At 40.2% G+C, this 24,409-nt stretch overlaps 3 protein-coding genes across 4 annotated transcripts; 1 reads left to right on the plus strand and 2 right to left on the minus strand.

Moving 5' to 3' along the window:
• The first annotated feature begins 708 nt into the window (after positions 1 to 708).
• On the plus strand, positions 709 to 9,335 carry pth2 (parathyroid hormone 2). 2 transcript variants are annotated; one of them, XM_039785838.1, is made up of 5 exons: positions 709 to 1,079; positions 6,370 to 6,578; positions 7,229 to 7,333; positions 7,541 to 7,720; positions 8,873 to 9,047. In XM_039785838.1, exons 2-5 carry the CDS (start codon positions 6,526 to 6,528, stop codon positions 9,045 to 9,047), a joined length of 513 nt encoding a protein of 170 aa, XP_039641772.1. In that variant the 5' UTR covers positions 709 to 1,079; positions 6,370 to 6,525. The 2 variants fall into 2 exon arrangements, with proteins under 2 accessions (XP_039641772.1, XP_039641773.1); XM_039785839.1 differs by having other exon boundaries at positions 713 to 1,079; positions 6,365 to 6,578; positions 8,873 to 9,335.
• A 913-nt stretch (positions 9,336 to 10,248) lies between these two features.
• On the minus strand, positions 10,249 to 17,446 carry tedc1 (tubulin epsilon and delta complex 1). The gene is made up of 8 exons (XM_039785837.1): positions 16,977 to 17,446; positions 16,454 to 16,538; positions 15,163 to 15,392; positions 14,943 to 15,080; positions 14,523 to 14,591; positions 13,975 to 14,061; positions 13,591 to 13,734; positions 10,249 to 10,684 (listed from the first exon to the last, which is right to left on the minus strand). The coding sequence occupies exons 1-8, from the start codon at positions 17,118 to 17,120 to the stop codon at positions 10,319 to 10,321; spliced, it is 1,263 nt and encodes a 420-aa protein (XP_039641771.1). The 5' UTR covers positions 17,121 to 17,446; the 3' UTR covers positions 10,249 to 10,318.
• Positions 17,447 to 18,051: 605 nt separating this feature from the next.
• Positions 18,052 to 24,083, minus strand: dnal1 (dynein, axonemal, light chain 1). Its single transcript, XM_039785840.1, has 8 exons — positions 23,949 to 24,083; positions 23,365 to 23,403; positions 23,142 to 23,251; positions 22,955 to 23,010; positions 22,804 to 22,859; positions 22,443 to 22,569; positions 21,432 to 21,572; positions 18,052 to 19,476 (listed from the first exon to the last, which is right to left on the minus strand). The coding sequence occupies exons 1-8, from the start codon at positions 23,949 to 23,951 to the stop codon at positions 19,439 to 19,441; spliced, it is 570 nt and encodes a 189-aa protein (XP_039641774.1). The 5' UTR covers positions 23,952 to 24,083; the 3' UTR covers positions 18,052 to 19,438.
• Positions 24,084 to 24,409: the final 326 nt, after the last annotated feature.

The following is a 24,409-nucleotide window of genomic DNA, read 5'->3' on the forward strand; positions in this document are numbered from 1 at the left end:
CACATAGTAGCAGCTATATGGACAATATATTTCATTTTCTTTTCTTTTTTAAGATTATATTTTGCGCATTTTTAGGCCTTTGTTGACAGGAGAGCTGAAGAAATGAAAGGAAAGAGAGAAAGAGGGAACGACATGCAGCAAAGGCGCGCAGGTGGACCCGGAGCCAACGCACGCGCCGAGGACTAAACCCCCATACATGGGCGCCCGCTCCACCAACTGAGCTGTCCGGGCGCCCAATCTATTTCATTTTCAATACAACATTCCCAGTAAGCGTCAAGCAGTTTCTTTCCCCATTTGTCTATATACTCATACTGATTGTAATGTAAATAAACTGGCATGTAAGATTTGAACTTCTTTCTCAAGGTGTATTTCACTCTTTCACAAAAAAATTAAAATATACAACCAAGTGTAATGCCACGAATGCTTCCAGCGAGAGACTACGGAAGTGTGCACCCTTAAAGCCATTTGTACTGTTCATTGTATTGAGGCTACAAAGGCACACAGAATTCTTGGAGAGAGATGTGGAATAAAGCCAGAAAGGGACTACGGTGTGTGTGTGTGTGTGTGTGTGTGTGTGTGTGTGTGTGTGTGTGTGTGTGTGTGTGTGTGTGTGTGTGTGTGTGTGTGTGTGTGTGTAGTAGGTTTGTGTGAATGTTGTTGGTCACTACGTCACCTGCGCACCTGTGTGTATGTGTGCTAATTACCGCAATCACAGAGGTTAGAAAGAGGGAATCACAGGTGAGCGGCGAGAGCGAATTAGGGCCTGGGAAGCCACACGGTTGTTCAACCGTAGCTGTGTGCGTGTGACAGTCTGCGTGTTTTTTGGTCTAGTCTGATTGTTTTTAACTTTTTCAGTGGGCAAAGTCAGTTTTTCAATTTAGATGTTTTGAAACGTATTGCTGAATAAAGTGTTGAACTCAGACGTCATGGCGGACCTCACTTGCAGGAGCACGAGTTGGAAATGCCTTCAAATTCCCTCCAGTGGCATTTTTGCTGTTGTTGTTAGATTGCCACCTCATTTTGTTGAAATACTACGCTTCAAAGGACTGAACAACTGGGTTTGCAAGACTGGAATCACGGTAGGACATAACAAGAATTGTTACAAGCTGTGTTGAAAAGATTGGCCTTCTCACAAAAGGAATAGATGGGGGGGGGGGGGCTACATCCTGCTACAATTTTAAATAAAGCCTTTGACAGTTCTGCTAAATCAATATCAAAATAGTGAAGTGTCTACAGCTGTCAATTAAAGTGAAAAGTCATTTTTTTTAATTCTTTATTCTTTATTGTATAATAGTGATACAAACAATCAAGGCACAATGTGTTTGTACATTTGTCAAAAAAAAGTGTTGACAGCTTTGAGGTAGAGACAAGGAATTTCTCCCATCTAGCGTTGAGATCATATATCGCAATCAACTGTCTCGCACCATGCAGTTCAAAGTAGGTATTACAGCTACGGTAGCCTTCACGCTTCAAAAAGCCGTCTCTTGCTCTTTTCAATCTCCTTTTTCTTTTTCTGGGTGAAGAAGAAGACTCCTGTTCCTGAAATTTGGATATTGAATACGTGTGGTCCTCCACGTTTCCTTCTTCAAACTTGCCGGGGCCGGGAAGCTACGATACCCGTTAGCAGCATTAGCAGCACCAGGCGGAGCAGTATGTCCTGTATGTCCCTTAATGGCTAATGTATTTCAAGATGGCGCATGAATATGGAGCGTCTACCCCAGTTCACGCAAATGTAAAATTTCAAGCCAAAAAATTTATGGTGGTGGTAAATATTCATGGAAAAGGACAAGTTTGTGAACGGGCAACACAGATTTTGATACTTAACACAACTAAACACATTACACACTGGACCTTTTTAAGCTCATTTTACCGTTGATGTGGGGTTTGACCTTTTTAAATACTTACACCTATGAATAAAATGTTTCCCATGTTCAATCAAGTTATTTATCAAGAACTCTAAATTCTTATCCTTTAAAAGTATTCCAGCTTTAATTGACATTTCATGTAATGGGTGCAGCAGTATACCTTTTTGAAGCCAGCATTGAAAAGACAGCCAAGTCATTTATCGGTTCACACTGAATGAAAATATGTTCAACCGTCTCAATATCGCTCTCACAGAAAACACAAGTTACTTTCCCAATTCAATTGTACATGTAGGAAGTGAATTGATGGATAAATATCATTTAATAAATGTTACTTCTTTGGCTTTTGGTGGGAGAGGATAGGATAAGGATTGTTTCCTAATCTTTTGTGCCTCTTCATCACTATAGTCTCAGAGAATATTTTCTTTTCCAGATGAAAGGGATAATATTTTATACATATTTTTATACATTTCTAACAAACTTGTTAGTGAACTGCTTGCTGTTCAAACTGACACCTTCAAGTGAAACATAAAATGTAGGTGGTAAATTGGAAGCAAAAATAATATCGCACCAAAAGGAATTCCAGGATAAAGAAACTTTACAAACTAACAAAGGAAGTTGGACAAATGTGTCTGAGTTGCAAACAGAGTGAAATGTTTTTGAAAACTGTGTTGCATGAATCATTATTGAAACCAATATAGGCCTAACGGAGTATGAAATGACAAAACAAAATGAATGGTTTGAAACCCAAGTGCACAGCAATCAAGCAATAATGGCCTTCAATAAATGGGGAAAGTGGTTGCTTGACAAAAAGGAGCAATGCAAAGATGGTGGGGGTGGTGATGACAATGATTTTGGCAGACTGAATAGAACTGTGCTCAAAGCTGCACCAGCCACAACTGTGGTCACTGATGATATTGGTCCAGGTGACAGCATTTCTAATGTTGGTGGTAAAATGGGCTTGAACCCCGAGGGGAAATGAGAAAGAAAATCACTTATTAAGTTAATTTTACACATTACACAGGCCCACACCTCTCCAGCTACCAGTCCACACTCTGTACTTGGTCCCGTACGGGGACTTGAACCGACGACCCTTCAATTCCCCAAGCCAAGTCCCCAAGTAGACAGAGCTACTGCCGCCCCAGTAGTATATGACACATAGTAGCAGCTATATGGACAATATATTTCATTTTCTTTTCTTTTTTAAGATTATATTTTGCGCATTTTTAGGCCTTTGTTGACAGGAGAGCTGAAGAAATGAAAGGGGAGAGAGAGAGAGGGGGGAACGACATGCAGCAAAGGGCCGCAGGTCGGAGCCGAACCAGGGCACGCTGCGCCGAGGACTAAACCCCCATACATGGGCGCCCGCTCCACCAACTGAGCTGTCCGGGCGCCCAATCTATTTCATTTTCAATACAACATTCCCAGTAAGCGTCAAGCAGTTTCTTTCCCCATTTGTCTATATACTCATACTGATTGTAATGTAAATAAACTGGCATGTAAGATTTGAACTTCTTTCTCAAGGTGTATTTCACTCTTTCACAAAAAAATTAAAATATACAACCAAGTGTAATGCCACGAATGCTTCCAGCGAGAGACTACGGAAGTGTGCACCCTTAAAGCCATTTGTACTGTTCATTGTATTGAGGCTACAAAGGCACACAGAATTCTTGGAGAGAGATGTGGAATAAAGCCAGAAAGGGACTACTGTGTGTGTGTGTGTGTGTGTGTGTGTGTGTGTGTTAGAAAGAGGGGATCACATGTGAGAGGGGAATTAGGATCTGAGAAGCCAGTTTTTCAGCCGTTGATGTGTGCTAGTCTGCGTATTTTCGTTCTAGTCTAATTGTTTTTAACTTCTCAGTGGGCAAAGTCAGTTTTTGTAGATTTAAAAAAAAAAAATTATTCATCAACCAGCACGAGTTGGAGATGCCTTCAAAATCCCTCCAGTGGCATTTTGTTGTTGTTGTTAGACTGCCACTACAGAAGTGTTCCAAAAACACAAAATACCACGATTCACTCCAATTTCTCCAGAACACTGGTTTTAATGTCATTTCCAACTGATGATTAAAACAATTCAGTGACGATGGCACCGATGGGACTTGACCGTGTTTCTGATGAGAATAGGCATTGTGAGGTGATACTACGTTGTGTCTGAAGCTTGTTATCCTGTATAAATCAGTGTGCTGCAGAGCCATTGTTAGGGCCAGCTGCTTCCTGTCTGCAGGTCATTATTTTCAGCAAGGACCATAATGAGGTACTTAAATGGTAACAAGCTACCTGTATGACCACCAACTCGGCACCCTTTGTCGTCTTCCGTTTCCATTTCAGTAGGCATCCACGCAAAGAAAATGTATCCAGGGTCAAAGTATCAAATACACGTGTGCGAATGGATCCATCCTTTTTTCTTTTTATTTTCTTTTATTTTTTTAATCCTGATGTTTGGAGATGATACTGACATACGAACAAGGCGTCTTTGTACAGTAGCAATGGCGGACGAGTGTCAACAAGCTCTCCATACATTGTAGATGCCATTGAGTGTAATAAATTCAGAGAAAATTAAAATTAAACTGATATAGGAAATGTTAGCTATGCAGCATTGTTTCAAATCTAACCATACATTGAGTCTACAGGTCTAAATGCAGCCTTAGTCTTTGAACATAAACACTGGCTCAGATGTGTAACGTGATAAACCAATATAGAATAATTACCATATCTTCATTCTGCTCATTGTTTTGGTGATGGAGTCCTTAACCAATTTTGATTCACTCTCTTAGCGTCGTTTTCAGCTGCAACAGTTAGCTATTTTCGGTATAAAATAATCCAAAAACCTGCTGTAGGCTTACATGACTTGCCCCAGCACCAAACAGCCGACAGACACCGTTAGCATCTAGCTGGTGAACATAGCTGATATATGGGAAAATATCTGGAAATGAGATGGAGACTAGAACAAATGCTGAGTTCAATGAGTTCAGACTAATGCAGCTTTATTCACACAACAAACACACTTTCATGAAAGAGAGAACAGTTGACCCACAAAAAATGCACAGTATATGCCAAGGTTTCTCTCCTAGAAAGGAAGATAACCATGTGTAGACACTCCTAAGAGCATGTACTCATAGTGTCTCTACGAACATCAGAATAACTCCTCCTTTATACTTTTTGTCCTCACACACTTCAGGCTATCTATTTCAGTGCAACAGTTTACTTCCAAACTACACCTTTTATGGCCGATGCTCCCTAATAGATTCCCACATTCCTGGCTCCAATTCCTCTGAAAGTTCTCATAATAGATTCTACACATTCTAAGCTGTTCCTGTGGGTGAAGGTTGTCCCCAGACTAACCTTCTTGTGTAGTACCCTACATACAAGATATGAAATACATTTGAAAACCTGAATGCTGAAATATCCAACCTATCAATAGCGGATCATTTAAGCAGAGCCAGATGGTTCCCTCGAGAGTCGATGAGGACCAAAAGAGAGCTACAAGGAGAGGAAATATTATCAGGTGGACACCAACAGGACTCCAAGTCAATGCTGAAAATAGGCACCTGTAGGCTAACAAGTTGGCCATATCAAGTTAAAATGTGACAATATACTGGTGTCAAGTCAGTCAAGCCAATTATTGCAGGTTGGATTTTGTGTTGTCTTACCTGGAATATTATATCCATAAAAAATAAGACTTATCGCGCTCAACTCGCACTGAAACTTATAAGACTTTGAAGGTTGCTGGATCCTAAATGTGGATAATAATATATAAAGGTACTTTGGACAGAATTCCAATTAATACATTTTGTTTTATTTTTTTTTATTTTTTTTGCCACGCAGACGTTTCAGGCAGGACGCCCTTCTTCAGCATGTTTCACAGGCAATACAACAAACAGGTGGGGTTGATTATAACCCACCAATACTCCCCTCCTGTGTAGTATAATACATAATATATCGGTGTCTAGTCAGTCAAGCCAGTTATAGCAGGTTGAATCTATTATTTTATCGGTTTTACATGATTTAGTTTCGTTTTATCTGGATTATTATATCCATATAAATGGGCTATCTTTTTTTTTACTGCATAGACAGCAATGGTTTATCCAGTGTTTGGTTAACGTGCCACAGGGTAATGAATAAACACACTCGCACATACACACAAGCACTATAATGATTTTCAGTAATAAGATGTCGGGCTCTCCAGAACAGCACCATGACTAAGAGCCTTTGAAACAGGACACTAACAAGCTAACGGCACTTCCGCTAGGCCTGTCCTCTTGCACGCTAAACTCAAAGTTGGTTTGATCTGGTGAAGGGTGTGTATGCTTGCGTATGTGTGGGTGGGTTAGGGGAGATGGGGGGGTTAAAACACTCCAGTCCAGGGGTATATAAGTATGTATGACAAGAAGCCGATACTTTTCAACCACCGTAGACCTGCACACAGACACTTAACAGAAGCAACCAGCAGTCCAAACGCATAATCCAAGTTTTTATCCAAACTTTTTTTTTTTTTCATTTAGAGTAGAGCGGAGAAGAAATAAGGTTTTGACGGGAATCGGCAAGAAACAGAAAGTACCTGACTGCACATACAGTACTCGCTGTGATTAGTCGCTGGAACCTATCTCCGCTTGTGTGACGCCTGACCTTTGACCCCTGAAGTCCAGCACTGAGAAGCGCCTTGATGGTACAAACTTTTAACAGACAGACAGACCAACACATCCACCTGAGAATCAGGTAAGAAATCAGCCAACTACCAACCGGTTATCAACTTTTAACAAATTCCATTACCAACACCTTTGCATGAAGCTAATTTTACATTTTTTAATGTGCCGCATGTTAGTCTATTAATTCTCTTCACCAAGCGGCTTGAGAATGCATTCTCAGAAAACCCATTTGTTTTTGAAGAATTAGAAAAAATGTGTCATTGATTGTTTATGATTGACAGATTTGGTTCCAGCTGAGCACATACTAAACCTCAAGAGAAAAGGCTTTTCAAATGTTGGGTTTTGTTACTGACTCTGTATTGAAGCACAGTTGCTGGTTATGTGGCCTTACATTTCTCATTAAAATATAATTTTTTTTTTAATCACACGTACACAGTATGTATGAATCACACATTCATACATACTGTAAATATCCTTTAGGCAGGGTAGAGCACCGCCTATTGTGTATTTAGTATTTAGTATTTATTTGAAGTGTGAGGATTTTGTATGTTTTCATTGTTAAAAACATACTGATATTTATTAATGATGATGAAATATAGGTTTTGCCTTTTTGTTTTATTTAGTTGTTAATAAGTTTGAAGATTATATATCACTTACACAACTCTGTTAACATGTAACGTGTATTATGTTAAGGAAGCATCTTTCTTCTATTTTTTTAAGGATGTCTGAGCTGCCTGCTTTCCCCCGAATGACCTTCCTCTTGCTTTGCATTCTGGGTATGACCTTGGTGACATCTGGCTTCCCTCAGTCTCGACTACCTCTCAGGTGGTTAATCACTTAATCTCACCTAGGCAGCAGCAACATATGCCTATATGCTTTAATGGTACAATTGTACCAAAATAACAGACCACTGAACTAACTAATACTTCAGATGCATAATTAGTAAATAATGTACTCATTTTGATATTCCTACATAATTCAACCAAATGTGTTTCCCAAGGAATCATTCAATTACATTTGATTTGATTGCAGAAGTCTTGATGATTCAGAGGAACCCACACGAGATGACTGGGATGTCCTCTTCCCCACCATCTCTCTCCGTGATTGGAGCATTCAAATGATGTCACCGCCCAGCCTCGGAGCAGCAGCCGACAGCAAGGCAGGACTGATGAGGGAGGCGTGGCTGTTTGGCCCCGAGAGGCCAGAGGCCAGGTAACTGCACAGCGAGGGGAAATGCTCTCATGAAGTTCTTATCAAAATGGATGTTACAAAGCAGCCACAGCACATTCTTACATTCAGTGACACTAATGTGTTCTAATAACATGTCCCCCACTGACTATGGGCTTGGCATCACATTTAGCTGGCTATTCCTCTCATTTCCTTGTTTGTTTCCCCATCATCTGGCAGAACTTCAGATTGTATTCACTATATTTCATTTAATGGGCCTGTTGAGTTAGATGAAAAGATTGATATTGCTCTGATGGTTAGCTTAGCGCAAAGACATGTTCCCACAGCCCAATATTCCCACAGCCCTATGTTCCCACATCCCAATGTTCCCACATCCCAGTGGTCCCACAGCCCTATGTTCCCATATCCCAATGGTCCCACAGCCCTATGTTCCCACATATCTAAGATTTTTCTTAAAATTAGGCCCTATGTTCCCACATTTCTAGGACATTTTCAAAATTAGGTCTTGTGTTCCTACATTTCCCTTCAATGTAAGCCCTATCCTCCCACAACATTTTTTAGGGTTAGGGGGATCAAATCTGATACAAATTTATGAAAGGAAATGTGGGAACATAGGGCCTAATTTTGAAAAAAATCTTAGAAATGTGGGAGTGAGAACATAGGCACGATCCTATTAGAAACAACTAGTTTTGTCCAAAGGTAACAAAGTCCGCTATTCATTAATCTGTACAAAAACCAAAGTGTAAAACATGACACAGGGAGTTTTGGCAGAGGTGGATTTTGTTACCTTTGGACAGAGCCAGGCTAGCCATTCTTCATGCTAGGCTAACTGGCTACTGGCTGTAGCTTCATATTTAACCAGCGGTATTGACTCGCTTCATCTAACTTTCGGTAAGAGAGTGAATAAGGGTATTTCCCAAAATGTCAGACTGTTCCTTTTAACAGGTAGTCTCAAAGGAAATGAGGTGCATGGTGCTATTGTGAGCTATACCAACATCAAGCAGTGCATCCTAAAGAAAAAAACATTTTATGACTATTAGGTTTCAGGGGTTTGTCAACTCAAACTTGAATAAAAAAAATAACAAACGGCAGTAATATATATTAGTGTTGGGAGACTCTGGTACATGGATTGTTTTCTGGTCACTGAACTTGTGGTCTTGTTCTTTGTATCTCTAGCGTGGAGAGGGCGTGGCCGGCCGAGTGGTCGCCTCAGGGTGCCGGCATGGTGAAGAGGAACATGGTGGTGGCTGATGATTCTGCCTTCAGAGAGAAGAGTAAACTCCTCACCTCCATGGAGAGACAGAAGTGGCTCAACTCCTACATGCAGAAACTACTGGTGGTTAATTCATAATGATAATTTATTCTTTACAGCCCTTTATTCAAATCAAACCACCTCTGCACCCTGGCCTGGCAAAAAGTTTTTTTTAAGGTATACCCGAAGTCTTATTATTATTGCTCAGTCGCTAACTTATGAGACAAGAATATACTGTAGACATCAATGGTCATTAACCCTGTGCTCAAGTCTAGCATCTTAATACTCATATTCCTATTTTTTGCAGCACTTTCACCATCTTATGGTGCTGAAAATAATTTGGTGTTCTAATGAATAATGAATAAATAAAAGGTGTAAATTATGTTTTCAATGACTGTAGCTTGTGTTTGACTTCATACAGTAGTACTGCTGCAATGACGGCTGGATTTTATAGTATTGCTATTCTAAAAAACAAAGTCTTTACGCAATTAAAGTCCAGTCAAAAGGAGGATTTTAGTGTTGGTATTTGGTTATGTAAAGGTCCATTGACACATTTTAGAGCAACATTTAGCTTTTAAATTAAGGTACAAAACGTTAAATGATAACAGATTGGAAGATACGCTTGTTTGCTTTCTTTGTGAGAGTGAGATGACAAGATTGATATGGTTGATGTATGGATTAAACAAGAGATCCATGTTGATAAATGAGATTTTTTTAGATTTTTTTTTTTGTTCACTTTGGACAAAACCAGGCTAGCTGTTTCCCCTTGATTTCAGTCTTTACGCTAAGCTAGGCTAACCATGTCTTGACACCCGCTTCGTACTTGATGTACAAGTGTATTTCCCAAAATGTTGTACTATCCAGTTCTTAAAACACTCCTACCCATTCTGAGGACACAGGGACTTTAATTCCTTCTCTCATCAACCTACACTGGCTGTGACTGCTGATCTTGTTAATATTCGCTGATGTTTGTGATGTAGGAATTTAATTTCATTCTGTTAAATTCAATGCAAGTTGTTTTGTGAATTAGATAAATGTCTAAAGTATTTATTTTTTTAAATTTGCTTGTAAACATTGAGGATAGCTTGCATAAGGAATTATGTATTTGCTTCATGTTAATGTTTTTTTTCTGCTGTATCTGAAATATCTTCTGTTTGTGAAGCCCTTAACTTTGTTAAAATAAAATAACAAAGGTTATAATAGTTTTCAGCCTCTGAACTCAAGGTGTTGAAAGCTTATTTGTGAAAGAGTATATGGTTTTCATCCAAATGTCAAGTGAATATTTGGCAAACTACAAAAATGAAAGTCCATATTGTGTTTATTTCTGAATTTTAAAAAATCAGCAGTTTGAGGATTAAAAAAAAAAAAGTCTATGGTGGTATCAACATCAGTTGGTCCAGCCTGCCAATCATCTTCTGCAGCTGCATCCTATTGGCCAGTCTCTGCCTGTCCCGCCTCTCCACCAGCAGAGCCTCTGTCTGAAGGAGCTCCTGCACAGCCTGAGACGCTGGGAGCTCGTCCGGATTCTCGGCCCCGCCGCGGGCCCCCTCTCCCGGGAGGCGGCCGTGTCTGACTGGCTTCTCAGTCTGGAGCATGGCTCGGTAGACCTGGGGGCGGCGGGGCAGGCAGGGGAGAGAGGAGAGAAGAGGAGGGAGGCAAAAGGAGTCCGATCCACCATGTAACCTGTCTCGTCCTTCTCGGTCCTCATCATCCCCTCTGCCTCTCCTCTGTGCTTCCTGGAGCATAAGATGAAAGGAAGAGACCGAAACACACAGCAGGAGCACAGATATTACAAACAATAACACTCCGGTCAATGTATTGTAGTACAGAATGCTATGTTAAAGGACAATTCCGGCGCAAAATGAACCTAGGGGTTAATAACCCGTGTGTACCGAGTCGACCATTCTCTGGGATATGTTTTCATGCTGATCAAATGTGTCTCTAGCTTTAAACAACCTGCCACAAAAGCGGTGGTTACCTGCTAACGCTAGCTTTCAGGGCAGATGATAAATCACTATTTGTACACCAGTAACAAGGCTCAAAATAGCACCACACTTCCACGGTAGCATAATGAGGGTCCCTACATATAAACCGAAGCATTGAGAACTTTGTAAGTGTACAGACAGTTTATTAAAAAAATTTATTATAAAGACCGTAGCATTCAGTTTTACATGTGGGCGCCATCTTGGAAAACCGCCATGACCAGTCGAACGACGAACGCCGTGTTTGAGCCATGTTACTGGTTGCACAGCGTCAGTGGTCGTCATACTGCCATATTTCCTTTTTTTCCATTACTATGGAGGCATAAGTAGTTTTAAGAGTGGGCTAGACATCAATACTTTTAGTACTAAACGAAATGTGTTTAAAGTACTTTTTTCGTAAAGTAACAAAGCTGGCATCAAATACGTAGTCCGATTTGTAATGTTTAATTCAGACAGCTAATGATTTAAATCAAGTTTGGTTTTCCAATGCTAGACTATTTAATTACCTCCGAAAACTTTCGTTTTGGTTTGTCTGTTTTTTTTTTTGTTTGTGGGTTTACGGAAAAACTACGGCCTGGTTTTCGTTAAATGATGTAGTATGTAAATGTAGTAGTATGTGTATGTAGTAGATGTAGTATGTAAATGCTCCGAATCACGGGGTGGCTACACAAATTATGTTTCACTTTCATCAACATTGCAATATTTAATTGGTCTGCGCTCTCTGAGTGCCTTTCTAGTTTAAGCTTAAAGGTGCTCTAAGTGATGTGACGCGTTTTTAGGTTAAACATTTTTTTGTCACATAGAGCAAACATCTCCTCCCTATCTGCTAGCTGCCTGTCCCCTGAACACACTGTAAAAAACAAAACAAAAAAAACACGGTCTCTGTAGACAGCCCAGGCTCCACAAACGCCAACAAAAACAAACTGCGCCAACCTGCACCACCAAACATAAACAGTGTTCCAGCCAATAACCAACCAGAAGGATTTGGTTGAGTCATGAACGCGCATTGTGGAAGTAGCCTACGTGCTAACGCCGCTGCAGTGATGGCTTGGCATTTGTTATGTTTGGTGGAGCCTGGGCTGTCTACAGAGACCGCGTTTTTTTACAGTGTGTTCAGGGGACAGGCAGCTAGTAGATAGGGAGGAGATGTTTGCTGTTTGTTTTGCAAAAAATGTTGTAGCCTAAAAAACACGTGACATCTTTTAGAGCACCTTTAAGCAGTCCTTCCAGAAAAAGAAAAAGAGTTTTTTGTGATTATTGCGGCCAAAAATCCTTGATTATGCAGCACGTTTTCTTAAAAAATGCGATGGAATATGCGGGATATTTATGCAATTTTATCTGATGAAATTGCGGGAACTTGCAAAAACTGCGGTTTGATGAAAAAAAGAAAAAGTGATTCCCCCAACACCCTGCTTTTTTAAACTTAATTTCCAAAAATAGTTTAGATATTCAGTCATTGCAATAAGTAAACAAATAAGATACAAAAATATATACAAATAATATAATATTAAAGTAAAAGTAATAGTCTAAACAGAGGGAAATAAAAGATACAAAAGAGACAGACTTTCAAAAATCGTTAATAATATCGACAGCAGGAGCACTTAAAGACATTTGAGTAGACCTCAGATATTAAGATAGCTTTCTTATTGGATACCAACTTAAGAGACTCAAAGTACATGTCAAATTCAACCTCCAACACCCTGCTTTTCGATGATGTTCAGGTCGCTTAATTACGTCACTTCATAACGTTCCCATGGCAACAGTGGCTGCTCAATGGCTGCCCTTGTGTGAAGTAAACGCAAAAATTTTTCAACTTTCTGCTAAGATATGTGACTTTTTTGCAACGAAAATGCGGGGATTATGAAATCATGCAAGCGTATCATATTTTGCGCGGAAATTGGCAATTTATGCGGCGATAGTGCGGCATATTTGAAAAAATGCGGCCCCCGCATAAATATGCGGACTTTGGCTGATTATGCATTGAATTATGCCATTGCATAATCGCGTTTTTCTGGATGGACTGTTTAAGTTCATGTATAGCTATGGTAACATAATGTTACTCTACTGTGCTAGAAATGGTATAAAGTGGACAGCAGAGGTTTGGAAAGATATAAATGGACGAGTTGGTCTTTTAAGTTCCATGCTTGTTTTAATGAAGTTAATGGGGGGTTTGGAAAAGATATCCCTGAAAGACGAATCCCATTTAGAACGTGCCAGTGTCTAAGAATTGTTTGTTTCATCAGTACAGATGCTTGACTATAAACAGCTGAAAAGCAAACTCATTTGGCCTCATTTTTGACCTGTAGGGAATGTCCATCTGCGCTCACTGCTCTCTGACAGGCTGAATCGATGTAACAGTGTGAGTATGCCCCGGTCCTGAAGCATTCCTTTAGTTCAATAGCTTTTGTTTGGAGATCGTCATCGTCACTGCAGTACAGTTTCGGCATAGCCTGAGAAACTCTCCTATGAAGAGGTTTTCTTGAGTGATACTGTCTGCTCTGAGGGGTGTGTATTTGCTGATTGCTATAGCCAGAAGGGAATGGGAATGACCTCTGTAGGGATCAACAACCTCTGTGTGTGTGTGTGTGTGTGTGTGTGTGTGTGTGTGTGTGTGTGTGTGTGTGTGTGTGTGTGTGTGCGTGTGTGAGTGTGTCTCGCACCTGTCCTGTAGGCAGTCTCAATAGCATGTCCTCCAATTTCTCTAAGCCGCGGTTTCTGTGGTGACACACTCTTGCGCCCGTATTGGGTGAATGTGTAGGCCTCTTGACGACAGGATCTGTCAGATGGCAATCCACCACACTGTCCTACACATTCACAAACACACACGTTTTGCGTCACATTTCCGGGCCCACGTCGTGGCTGCTGCCGTCTTGGAGGACACGGCGAGGAGAATCTGTTGGCTGATAGTAATACTGTATAACTGGGTCCAAAAATCCAGTCACACATAGGCCTACTCTTTGGTATGAATTTGCACATTTACTTTTTCAAAATGAACAATTTAAAATATTTTTCTTACGACATTAAACTACATCGCCTCAACTCACCATCCAGGTCCAGAAGACGTTCTCCACCTGTTTCCAGTTCAGATATGCTTCTAGGAGGTCACAGAGCTGCTGCATACAAACACAGTCCTATAAACACACACACACACACACACACACACACACACACACACACACACACACACACACACAATCACACCTGTTGTGTTAGCTCCGTATGAAGATATGCTCTCGGATGGAACATTAACACAGCATTTAATAAGATTCAGAAATTACGCAAACAACAATACAGACTTGCGACGACAGAGCAACTTTTTTGCGTGGAAAATTCTCACTAAATGTTTAATATTTAGTTGTAACACTGAGTAATGTATTGAGCCCAACTTCATTATCATGGTATTGCTACACACTGCTTTTCTTTTCACATGTATACAAACAACCAAAGGCTTGGTAATAAAGTGTCAAATAAACAAAGAACACGATACACTAGAATTGTATTTTGGTTGCCGTTTTGTTATTTTACTCTATGTATAGGCAGATCATATTAGTAATTCATTTTGATAACAACACACACACACACACACTCTTACCTTCCTTAGCACTGTTGAGCTTTGATCAGAGGACGAGGATACAGAGGAGGGAAGGCTGGCAACAACAACCTGAGAAAAATATAGATTTCTTGGTTAGACTTAAATATAACTTATTTTTAATCTGATTTTATGCTGAAAAATACTTAACAGCAAACAAAGGGATTTAACGCTGTGTGTCCATTGATGTGCCTATTCTGTATTTTGGGATGTTTGCATTATTGAGGAGAAAGGGATTTTGTGTACTTTGGCTACAGTTGAATGGAATGGAATGGAGACTTCTGTCATTTGCAGCATCCTGCACATACATATGCTCCAAAACTTCTAATCTGTCGAACTTTGAGCAATGGTTTCCATTGCAGCGACTGACAAACACAGAATAGCAGCATGCGCAAAACGTTGGAAAAGAGAAGATTTTCTCACAGCATGGAGCAAGCGAGTTCGCTCTTCTTGCATGGACAGCAGCGTCCGCCCCTGGTATCTCAGACAACCAACGAGCCACTGAAGCTTCCTCAGGGATGCCGAGTCTAACTGGAGCTCACTGGGAAGCTGAGGGTTAACCTAACGGAGAGAAAAATTATAGCTATGCCCATTTGCCAATACAGAATGCATCTGTATAATGTGGTTTACCAGTGGTACTTACAGGTGTAGGTGTGAGTAGGGTTTTGTCCAGTTGCTGTACTCGCTGTGTCAGCAGTATCTCCAGTTTTCCTGTAGCCAGCAGCCAGCCCAGGGCCAGGAGGAGGTCTCTGCTGGAGCATCTCCCTCCCTCTCCTCCCTCCTCTCCTTCTCCTCCCTGCCTCCCATACATCCAGTCAGCATGGTAGCCAGTCTGCCAGAGGCCTGCAGCTACCAGCTTCCTGTAGTCTGTGGCTATGCACAGACAGAAAACAACAACACAAACAGTCACTCAGCAAGTCCACTTAACTATTTTCAACCCTTTAAGACATGTCAGTCAGTTGGTCCAGATCTGTGCAAAGAGCGGCAAGCCTAATTGTTAGTGAGTGTCAACAGTTAAACTCAAAATCTGAGGGACTGCAGTGGTAATCAGTGGACTTAAACAAGGTTATCTACAAAGTGGGTACATGGCTGACAGGTTGTGAGCAAAAGACAACATGGAGTAAATGCTGAAAAGTTGTTTTTATAAGCACACAACAGATATTGCATTTTGGACAATGTGTCATTTCTCAATTTGGGTGCTTTTACATGTAGGCCTACCAATTTCAAGACTTTTAAAGGTCCAGTGTGTAACGTGTTTAGTTGTTCATTATCAAAATCTGTGTTGCCCGTTCACAAACTTGTCCTTTTTCATGAATATTTACCACCACCATCAATTCCAAGTATTCCTTTTGGCTTTTTGTTTGCATGAACTGGGGTAGACCCTCCATATTCATGCGCCATCTGAAATACGTTAGCCGGTAAGGGACATACAGGACATGCTACTCCGCCTATTGCGTTATCGCTGTCACATGATAACCTCACAGGTGCTGCTAATGCTGCTAACTGGTATCGTAGCTTCCCGGCCCCCAGCAAGTTTGAAGAAGGAAACATGGAGGACCACACATTCAAAATCCAAATTTCAGGAAGAGGAGTCTTCTTCTTCGCCCAGAAAAAGAAAAAGGATATAAGGAGCAAGAGACCGGCTTTTTGAAGCGTGAAGGCTACCGTAGCTGTAATACCTACTTTGAACTGCGTGGCGCGAGAGAGTTGATTGCGATATATGATCTCAACGCTAGATGGGAGAAATTCCCACACATTGCAATGTGTAAAGACAAATAATTGTTATTTTTGGGGGAATTTACACGTGTTTTGTATATAGGGATGTTATCAAGTCATGGGGGGAAAAAAACATCTAAGGGATAATCAGTAAAGTCCTGAACAAATATTAAAAAGCCATGAACAGATCTAGAAAAATAAACAAATGTGTGACTTACCTCCTCCTAGCTGTGCACTAGCTTCACAGGAAACACTGCTCGATGTCTGAAGGATATCGGCAAGGAGCTGCCAAAACTGATCCTCCTGGGAAACAGCAACAAGAGAGATGTCTGTAAAGTATGTCAATATATGCAACGTTAGAACAAGAACACACACTGCTTAAAAAAAAGAAAAAAAAAAGAAAAAAGGTCTAAAACTCAGACCTTTTTTGTGCTTCTTTTTTTGACACACTGTTGATTTTATTGTTGTTGTATTCCTTGCCACTTTTTATCCTGTATGTACATGTCTGCTCCTGCAGTGATCCAATTGGGATCATTGGAAATCATTAAAATTTGATCATTCATTTTACCAGAACACCATACTGTGATGACTTGTATGGCCATAAGTGATCATATATTTTGTATGTAAAATCAAGTTACTAGCAACCTGAAAAATAACAGTACTTATCTACCGTTTCGAGAAAGAGAAAATGCAATAACATTCCACCCCTGACAGTGACAACAGATGATGAACGTTACGTACCACCTCGAGTCCACCACCGAACTTGGCCCGTCGGAAGTTCTCCGGTGTGGGGACAGATTCCAGCCCGGTGGCCGCTAGCAGTCTGCACAGAGCTCCAATCACCTGCTTCACTTCCACTCTCACGGACGCTTTACTCCGCTGCATTACAGCCACCGTAGTTGACCAAACGTTTTTATCAATTTAGCCTTCACGGTTAGTTCAGCAGAGACTACATTTTAAAGACATTTTCTATTGTATTTCTACCGCTGTGAAGTTGAGCTGTTGATATTTCGCGGTGAAGACAACAACTTCCGGGTACGGGGCCGTTGCCAGGAAAGGGAATTGGAAGTTGTGATTGATATTTACGTTGGCCAATTATCAGTGGGATTCTGAAAGAGGTAGGCTGAACTTAATTTTCATTGGAGCGCTATCTGTTTATCCAACTGTTAAGTGTTTTCCATATCCTCAAACGATAAGATTATTTCTTAACCCGACTTGAGTTGTCTTTCCGGGTGAAAATTGACACTTTTTTTGACACGTTTTTGTGACTTAATACACAATATTAATATTAATAATATTATTATTAAAATGATATACTTAAAAAAACACACAACAACGTTTTTGTCTCTTTTCGACGTTATTTTTCAATGTTCTTGTAGCGTTTTCTTGCGCTTCCGCCCCCCCCCCCCCATTATCACCATTATACACTACACCAATTTATTACCACTATTTTTACACTCCATTTAGATCATTTAAGATCAGAGGATGTTGATGGATAATCACAGACTGTCAAAGTTTAGTCAGAATAATAATATACAATTAAATAAAACACCCAAAAGTCAGTGATAGTAGTGAACTGAGCCCTCATTTGACTTGTGAAGAGCGTTTCATGGAACCATCCCTGTTGATTTTGAGCAATTTGGTTGAAAGAAAAACCCAAATTTCTGCTATAGAAACTTTGAAAACAGTGGCAACTTGTGTAGACAAAATATGCCATTGGTTTGAAATACAAAAAACAACAGTTAACTCCTGTTTGTATCTAGTCAAACTCAAGTTACTCTAGAATATTGTATTTCAAGTGACAAGGTTCAACTGATGTACTTAAATAGTCTTTATTTCAAATAGCAAAATCATTTAAAAAAAAAAACACCTCACAATTGTATGTACAAACATGCCTGAGAAAATCATTTTTACACAGACGATGTAACTGATGAGGACATGCTACATGCATTAACCTTGGTATCACATCTTGAATAACAGCAGGAACAATGTGCAGTCTATGGATTTAAAATGAACCCAAAACGGACAGTAGAAAACAGTAAAAGTGCCTGTCCTTCAAAAAGTTTAGACAAATACTACATGACCTCAAACACAGTGCCAAACAGAGCTGTGAATGTATTTTGGTCATGAAAGGTTTCACTCTCAGCTATGTTGGCCCCACAGTCCTGCCCAAAGGCCGTTGTAATGTAGCTGCGTGGTCCCTTCACGTCCCGTGACGAGTGACGTAAATACTAATTTAATGCTACTAGCGCTAACTACCTGAGAAGTCAGAGTTTGGTAATAGGCCGTGATTTCATTGTATTCTTGAACATTGATAACAACTAGGAAAAACAGTACACTGTTTAAGTACCATGGCAAGATGCAACTATTTGCTGGAGTTTTCATTTTTGTGGTCGACACAAAAATTAATCACTCCAAGTCACTTTTTCTAACCATCAGTTGTTCCGCTGCTTAGTCCAATATGATTTAAAAGTAGCATAATATAGGTAATATTTAGCTTAATCTGGCCAGCTCTTCATAGTGATGATATGGAAGAAGGATGGTGTTAGGGATTTACAGCTAACTACTATTAGATTAGAGAAGGTCCAGCAGCATGGAGCTAATAGTATTAACTGATTAACATCTGGTCCATGCTAATGTCTGTGCTAACTAATGTGTGTGCTACACTGTGCTTTAGTTCTTGCTAGAGGAACATAAAGAGGCATATAAAATCAAGGAAACACTTTGTAGATTTACACTGTTCTTGGCCCAAAAATAGGACTGAACCACCAATCCCACAGTCAATTTTCAGTTAACAAGAACAAGTAATGCCAATATCCTTCATAGTTTTATAGTAAAAAAACAAAATCATAATGCTGTAGCATTAGGAAATGTGCCCAGTGCTGTGGAGATCAGTCTGGCAATGCGAGACTAGGATATGTGTAGTCATGTATTTCCACTTATATGGTCTCTTTATGGTCCCAAGCCCACAAGGACTTAGGTATTGACAACTTAACAGACTTTTCTAATTGTAAAACATACACATCTGTGTATGTATTGGTTATCTTGTGCTTGTCCATCTACAACAAAGTCTATGCTGTTTAAAAAGTAATTTAATATAAACAAAAGCACCATGACAAACCATACAAAAACTTTAAAAAAGGGAAGACTCTTCAGGGACAGGGTTGTAGTTTTGCAGAAAATAGTCATGCTTCTCGGCTCTCTCAATCTCCTTCGGCCACATCCTTGATGACTGGGGTTCCTGGAATAAACAGGAAAAGAGATCTCCAGTCATGGGCGTAATTTATAGTAGGGATGGCGGGGATATTTCCCTACCACTTTTCTGATTGCCTAAAATGATCCCCTAATGATCCTAATTTGATATTAATTGCATATGCGTTCAAATCAAATATAATTTCCATCGCCTCAAAGGGTTAACTCTCTCATGTTCTCTCTGGATGAGAAATAGTTTATATTTGTGTTTAGTTGCTTTGTTCCTGCCCTCGTTTGTAGATGCAGCGATGTGATTGCTGCGGTGCATGTTGGATGAATACAAAACAGCGCAGTGGTGGCCGGGTTTGCTCAGTTGGTAGAGCAGGCGCACATATATAGAGGTGTATATGCCTTGACGCAGAAGGTCCAGGGTTCGAGTCCAACCTGGACAATTTCCTGCATGTCTTTCCCATCTCTGTCTCCCCTTTCATATACAGCTGTCCTTTCCATTAAAGGCTGAAATGCCCAAAACACATCGTTTAAAAAAACAAACAGCACAGTGCACTAAGCTTAGTCAGTTGAGAGCGCTCGAGGCTAAAGCACGGGACAATCCAGGCTGTCTTGGCCTCATGTGATAATGTTTCAAGACCGGCAGCTCTGTGTCGCTGTCTCTGCGTCCCCCTCACTCATAGACACCTTTGCATTGTTTGGGACTGCCTCCCTACTCCAGGATGCTTCCCAGTGAAAAACTCGGGGAAGCGGCTGTGAGCTGCTCTTTAGCAAAGGTGGTGAAGTTAAGCCGTAGGTAGGACTGTGAAGATCCAGGACTTAGCCAAAAAATGTGAACATCGACAACTTCTCAGTCCCTCCCCCTTTTCCGCTAAAGCCCAAAACGGTCTCCTAAGCCCCTCCCCCCAAAAGGGAGAATGAATGCGTGTGCATGAGCAGTGATTGACACGCAGTTAGACACCCGGCCCTGATTGGTGCATCTGAACAGGGAGCTGTGGATTTTTGCAAATCACACTACAGGCTGTAGGTGGTGCCAGAGGAGCTGGATTTTTTTTAATTACCAGCTTCATGTAGTTCTACTGGAACATAGGGTCAGTTTCAGCAAATATGACAGAAAGTTAGTTTTATAAGGCTTACCTACTGCACCTTTAAACATTTTTGTCGACAAAAAGCCACACAATGGTGTGATTTATGCCTTATGTTTTCTGTTAGTTTGGGTTTTCCAGCTGTGATGATGAGCAGTGCACAGCCGGTTTACCTTAACTTTATCTCATCCAGCCTCATTACAGACACTTTTTAAGTCTGAAATCATATCTTATCTCAGTTTAGGATAACATTTGGAATTTTTTGTATTACAGAAGCATGTTTCCTTTTAAGAAAAAAAAATCCTACCTTATCTTAGGATAGGAATTTTATTTTATTAAACGTCCTAATTTTCCCAAGTTAATGCTATAGTGCGTAGTTTCTGCCGCTCCCATGAGGAATTCGAAGTAATGAAAGCAAAACTGTTGGCCTTCTACATGATACAATCCTTCCATGACCCCCCTCCCCACCCCAATAATATAAGGAGAACAAATATTTGAAAGCTTTACAGAATGCCTGAGAGTATTAATCTTCCTTATTAGTTGTACAGGAGTTTCTTGCCAAGTTAGTGTCTTGGAATTGGAATGTCCTTGAAAAAAACCCAGCTCTATTTAAACCAAAGTAAATATTAATTTATTATTATATATTTCACGTTACCTCAGCTGACTAATGAAGAGACTCTCAGGTTATGTTTGCAATTCATTTAAATTCATACAGAAATTACGGGCCAGTACAGTGTTGCCACCTTGTTTTTCAAAACACCCTGAAATCTCATAGTAATGATAGCTATTGGTTTAGTTTTGTATTAGTTCTATATCGAGCAATGTCTATACTGACAAGGGATGACTATAGCAGTAGGAATATAGAATAAACAGTAGCCGTTCTTACACACTGCCGCTGAAATACTCTTACCATCTAGTTTTTTCAGATTAGGTAGTCTTTTAGAGGCTTCATCCATCCAGTTTCCCTCAGCTGAATGCTTCTCCTCTAGGGGATTTCCAACAAACACCAGGTCTGCGAGACATGGCAGGTCAGCTAGCCTCACAAACTCTCCTACACAAAACAGAACATTGCCACATTGAGGAATTCCAACAGACCATCAACACATTAAACTTAAAAAATGAATTACTAAAGAGACCATTGCTAAAAACTAGAAACCTGTCCTAGCCTTAATTAAGCCTTTAAAGGTGCCGTAGGTAGGATTGTGAAGATCCAGGACTTTGAACATCGGCAACTTCTCAGTCCCTCCCCCCTTTCTGCTAAAGCCCAAAACGGTCTCCTGAGCCCCTCCCCCCCACAAGGGAGAATGAATGCGTGTGCATGAGCAGTGATTGATACGCAGTTAGACATCCCCCCCCCACCCCCCCGGCCCTGATTGGTGCATCTGAACAGGGAGCGGTGGATTTTTGCAAACCGCCCTACAGGCTAAAGGTGGTGCCAGAGGAGCCGGATATTTTTTTTTAAATATCCTGCTTCATCTAGTTCTAGTAGAACATAGGGTCAGTTTCAGCAAATATGACACAACGTTAGTTTTATAAGTCTTACCTACTGCACCTTTAACATTGTGTGACAGATTCAATAAAAAAAACTTCTCCATACTAGGGTTGCCCCGAATGATTGTGTAATGAACTGTGTAACTAACTGTGGCTGCCAAAAAAACGTGATCGGACCATCACTAAGAGGGTCCTGTGCTACCAGCAGAAAATCCAGTGAAGGTTTGTAGTGTCAAACAATGGAAGGAATAGACGGCTGATTTTAAAAAATCACTGCTGACATATTTAACCTCTTCATAAAACAATAATATGTTAGGCAACAAGTAACCAGGAATAAACACAACATTTTTTTATTATAATTGTGCAATCTAATTAGCTATGTCTATTTCAATTTGAATGTGTGTTGATTATATTTATGAATGTAGCTTACCCCATTCTTTGACCAGGTTGTTGGCCATATAGAGGACTTTTAAGTTCTTCATAGATTGAATTCCCTTCAGTTTCTCTATCAAGTTATAGGAGATCCACAACTCTTCTAATGTGTCCCCTATTGTCTCCTGCAAACACAAACACACACACACACACACACACACACACACACACACACACACACTTGATGCAAAATAATGAGCATTCAAAGTATGTATTCAGCATGTGTTACTACTGAAAATGCTTTAAGTTAGAAAAAGTGACAATCTGTGTCAAGAAAGAAAGAAATCAACAAGGAAGGGAAAGGGAAATAATTTAACTAAGTCACTATTACTGTTATTTATGTTTCATATGTAACTTACCAGCCCAGTGAGGGCCTTTATATTATTTCTTCCTAATGACAATATCCTCAAGTTCTCTGGAAGAACACAATACAACATCACATTACAACACCCCATTCCATCAGTGAATAGTGTGTTTGTGGTTATATGTATTTATGCAGTCAGTACTCACTCAGGCCATTCAGATTGGTTATTTTTTCAATGCAATTTGTAGACAGAGAGAGCTTTCTGTAAAGAATACAGTACAATAACATATTAGGTATTTGAAGGGTGGTTTTAAAACATTGGTGACTAAACACTATCAGTGTGATAGCTCCTCAGTTACAGTGATTCTCAGATCACAGATCTGAGACACTCACTCGCAATTGATGAGTGTGGAGAGAGAGGCATCCATCTTCTCTATAGGAGGAACCTGACCATACAGTTTTATGGCTTTAGCCTCGCCCACTTTCTCGCCTGCCTTCTCCTCCTGCACACACACACACACACACACACACACACACACAAATGATATGTTACAATCATGCAAATACACAATACAAATTAAGTATGGTATTCTGGCTGTGTTTGTATGCCACTCACCCATTTGGCCAGTGCTTCTCTCACAGTCGTTGCTTTGGCCTGGAGACATTACATGACATTCAATTAGACAGAGACAGGCTAGATTATATTGTGATGATTAAAATAGCAGATAGGTACAGGTACTATAGACAAGCTAGCAACAGTGTTAACATTACATTAAACACGCAATTTTTACTGAGCTGTAACGTTATGCCAGGCTTTTTATATACACTGTTTTTATTTGTATTATGTTTTTTTGTCATTTGACATTCTCAGTAAGCAGCCATTCGAACTAGTCCTCCCAATGCTAGTTAGATTTAGCAGTAGGAAAACTGGCAAACTAGACGGACATCTAGCTATACACTCTGCAGAGTTGATGTTAGCTAACGATAGCTAGCTAGCTATTATTAATGTTAGGTTAACTGACATTTAAGGTTAGCTAACTAGCTAGCTAATTCAAATTTGTCAACGACAATGATGTTACATGTAAGGTCAGCTATAGCTCTCATAAACGAAGCCATTGCATGTTCAGAAAGGTGGTTACAGTTAGCTAGGGTCGTAAATCTTCGCTTAAAAAACACGAAATAGCAACGATAAACACTCACCATGTTGATGGTTGATGTCTACTTTTGGTTGCTATGGCACTGACTGGCAGCCTTCAAGCTGCGCCTGCGTAGTGTAACGGACTCGGCTTGACCCCGTTTAGAAAACAAAATTTAACTGCAGAGGAACAAGACAACAGTTGGCTACTTTTATCATTACTGAAAGATAAAGATTTATCATCCAGTATCACCATTTTAACTCGCAGATGAAGTGGATTAAAGTTAGATCAGTTATACCTTTTTAAGAGATAAGGGGTGAACATGAAAAAGGACCGCACCCACTAATGTGGAGTCCCACCCATAGGCCCCACCTAGGATACTAGCCTGTCTGATATACAAGCTGACTTGGTGATGCATGCTACAGAATATTATTTAATCAATAATGCAAGGAAAAGGGGATAAGATGGGCAAAAGGCAAAAATCTATAGAATGAAGCATGCCATTGTTTCATTCGGATGCCCCTT

The sequence above is a fragment of the Perca fluviatilis genome, chromosome 20 (assembly GCF_010015445.1).
Source record: "Perca fluviatilis chromosome 20, GENO_Pfluv_1.0, whole genome shotgun sequence".
Lineage (NCBI taxonomy): Eukaryota > Metazoa > Chordata > Actinopteri > Perciformes > Percidae > Perca > Perca fluviatilis.

Coding starts and splice junctions, on each gene's coding strand:
- pth2 (XM_039785838.1), top strand. CDS start 6,526: ATGGTACAAACTTTTAACAGACAGACAGACCAACACATCCACCTGAGA. Junction 6,579..7,228: donor CACATCCACCTGAGAATCAG/GTAAGAAATCAG, acceptor TATTTTTTTAAG/GATGTCTGAGCTGCCTGCTT. Junction 7,721..8,872: donor CCCGAGAGGCCAGAGGCCAG/GTAACTGCACAG, acceptor TTGTATCTCTAG/CGTGGAGAGGGCGTGGCCGG.
- tedc1 (XM_039785837.1), bottom strand. CDS start 17,120: ATGCAGCGGAGTAAAGCGTCCGTGAGAGTGGAAGTGAAGCAGGTGATT. Junction 15,393..16,453: donor TAGTGCACAGCTAGGAGGAG/GTAAGTCACACA, acceptor GTCTGTGCATAG/CCACAGACTACAGGAAGCTG. Junction 13,735..13,974: donor ACGTCTTCTGGACCTGGATG/GTGAGTTGAGGC, acceptor GTGAATGTGTAG/GACAGTGTGGTGGATTGCCA.
- dnal1 (XM_039785840.1), bottom strand. Junction 22,860..22,954: donor AACCAATCTGAATGGCCTGA/GTGAGTACTGAC, acceptor GTGTTCTTCCAG/AGAACTTGAGGATATTGTCA. Junction 21,573..22,442: donor CAACCTGGTCAAAGAATGGG/GTAAGCTACATT, acceptor TGTTTTGTGTAG/GAGAGTTTGTGAGGCTAGCT.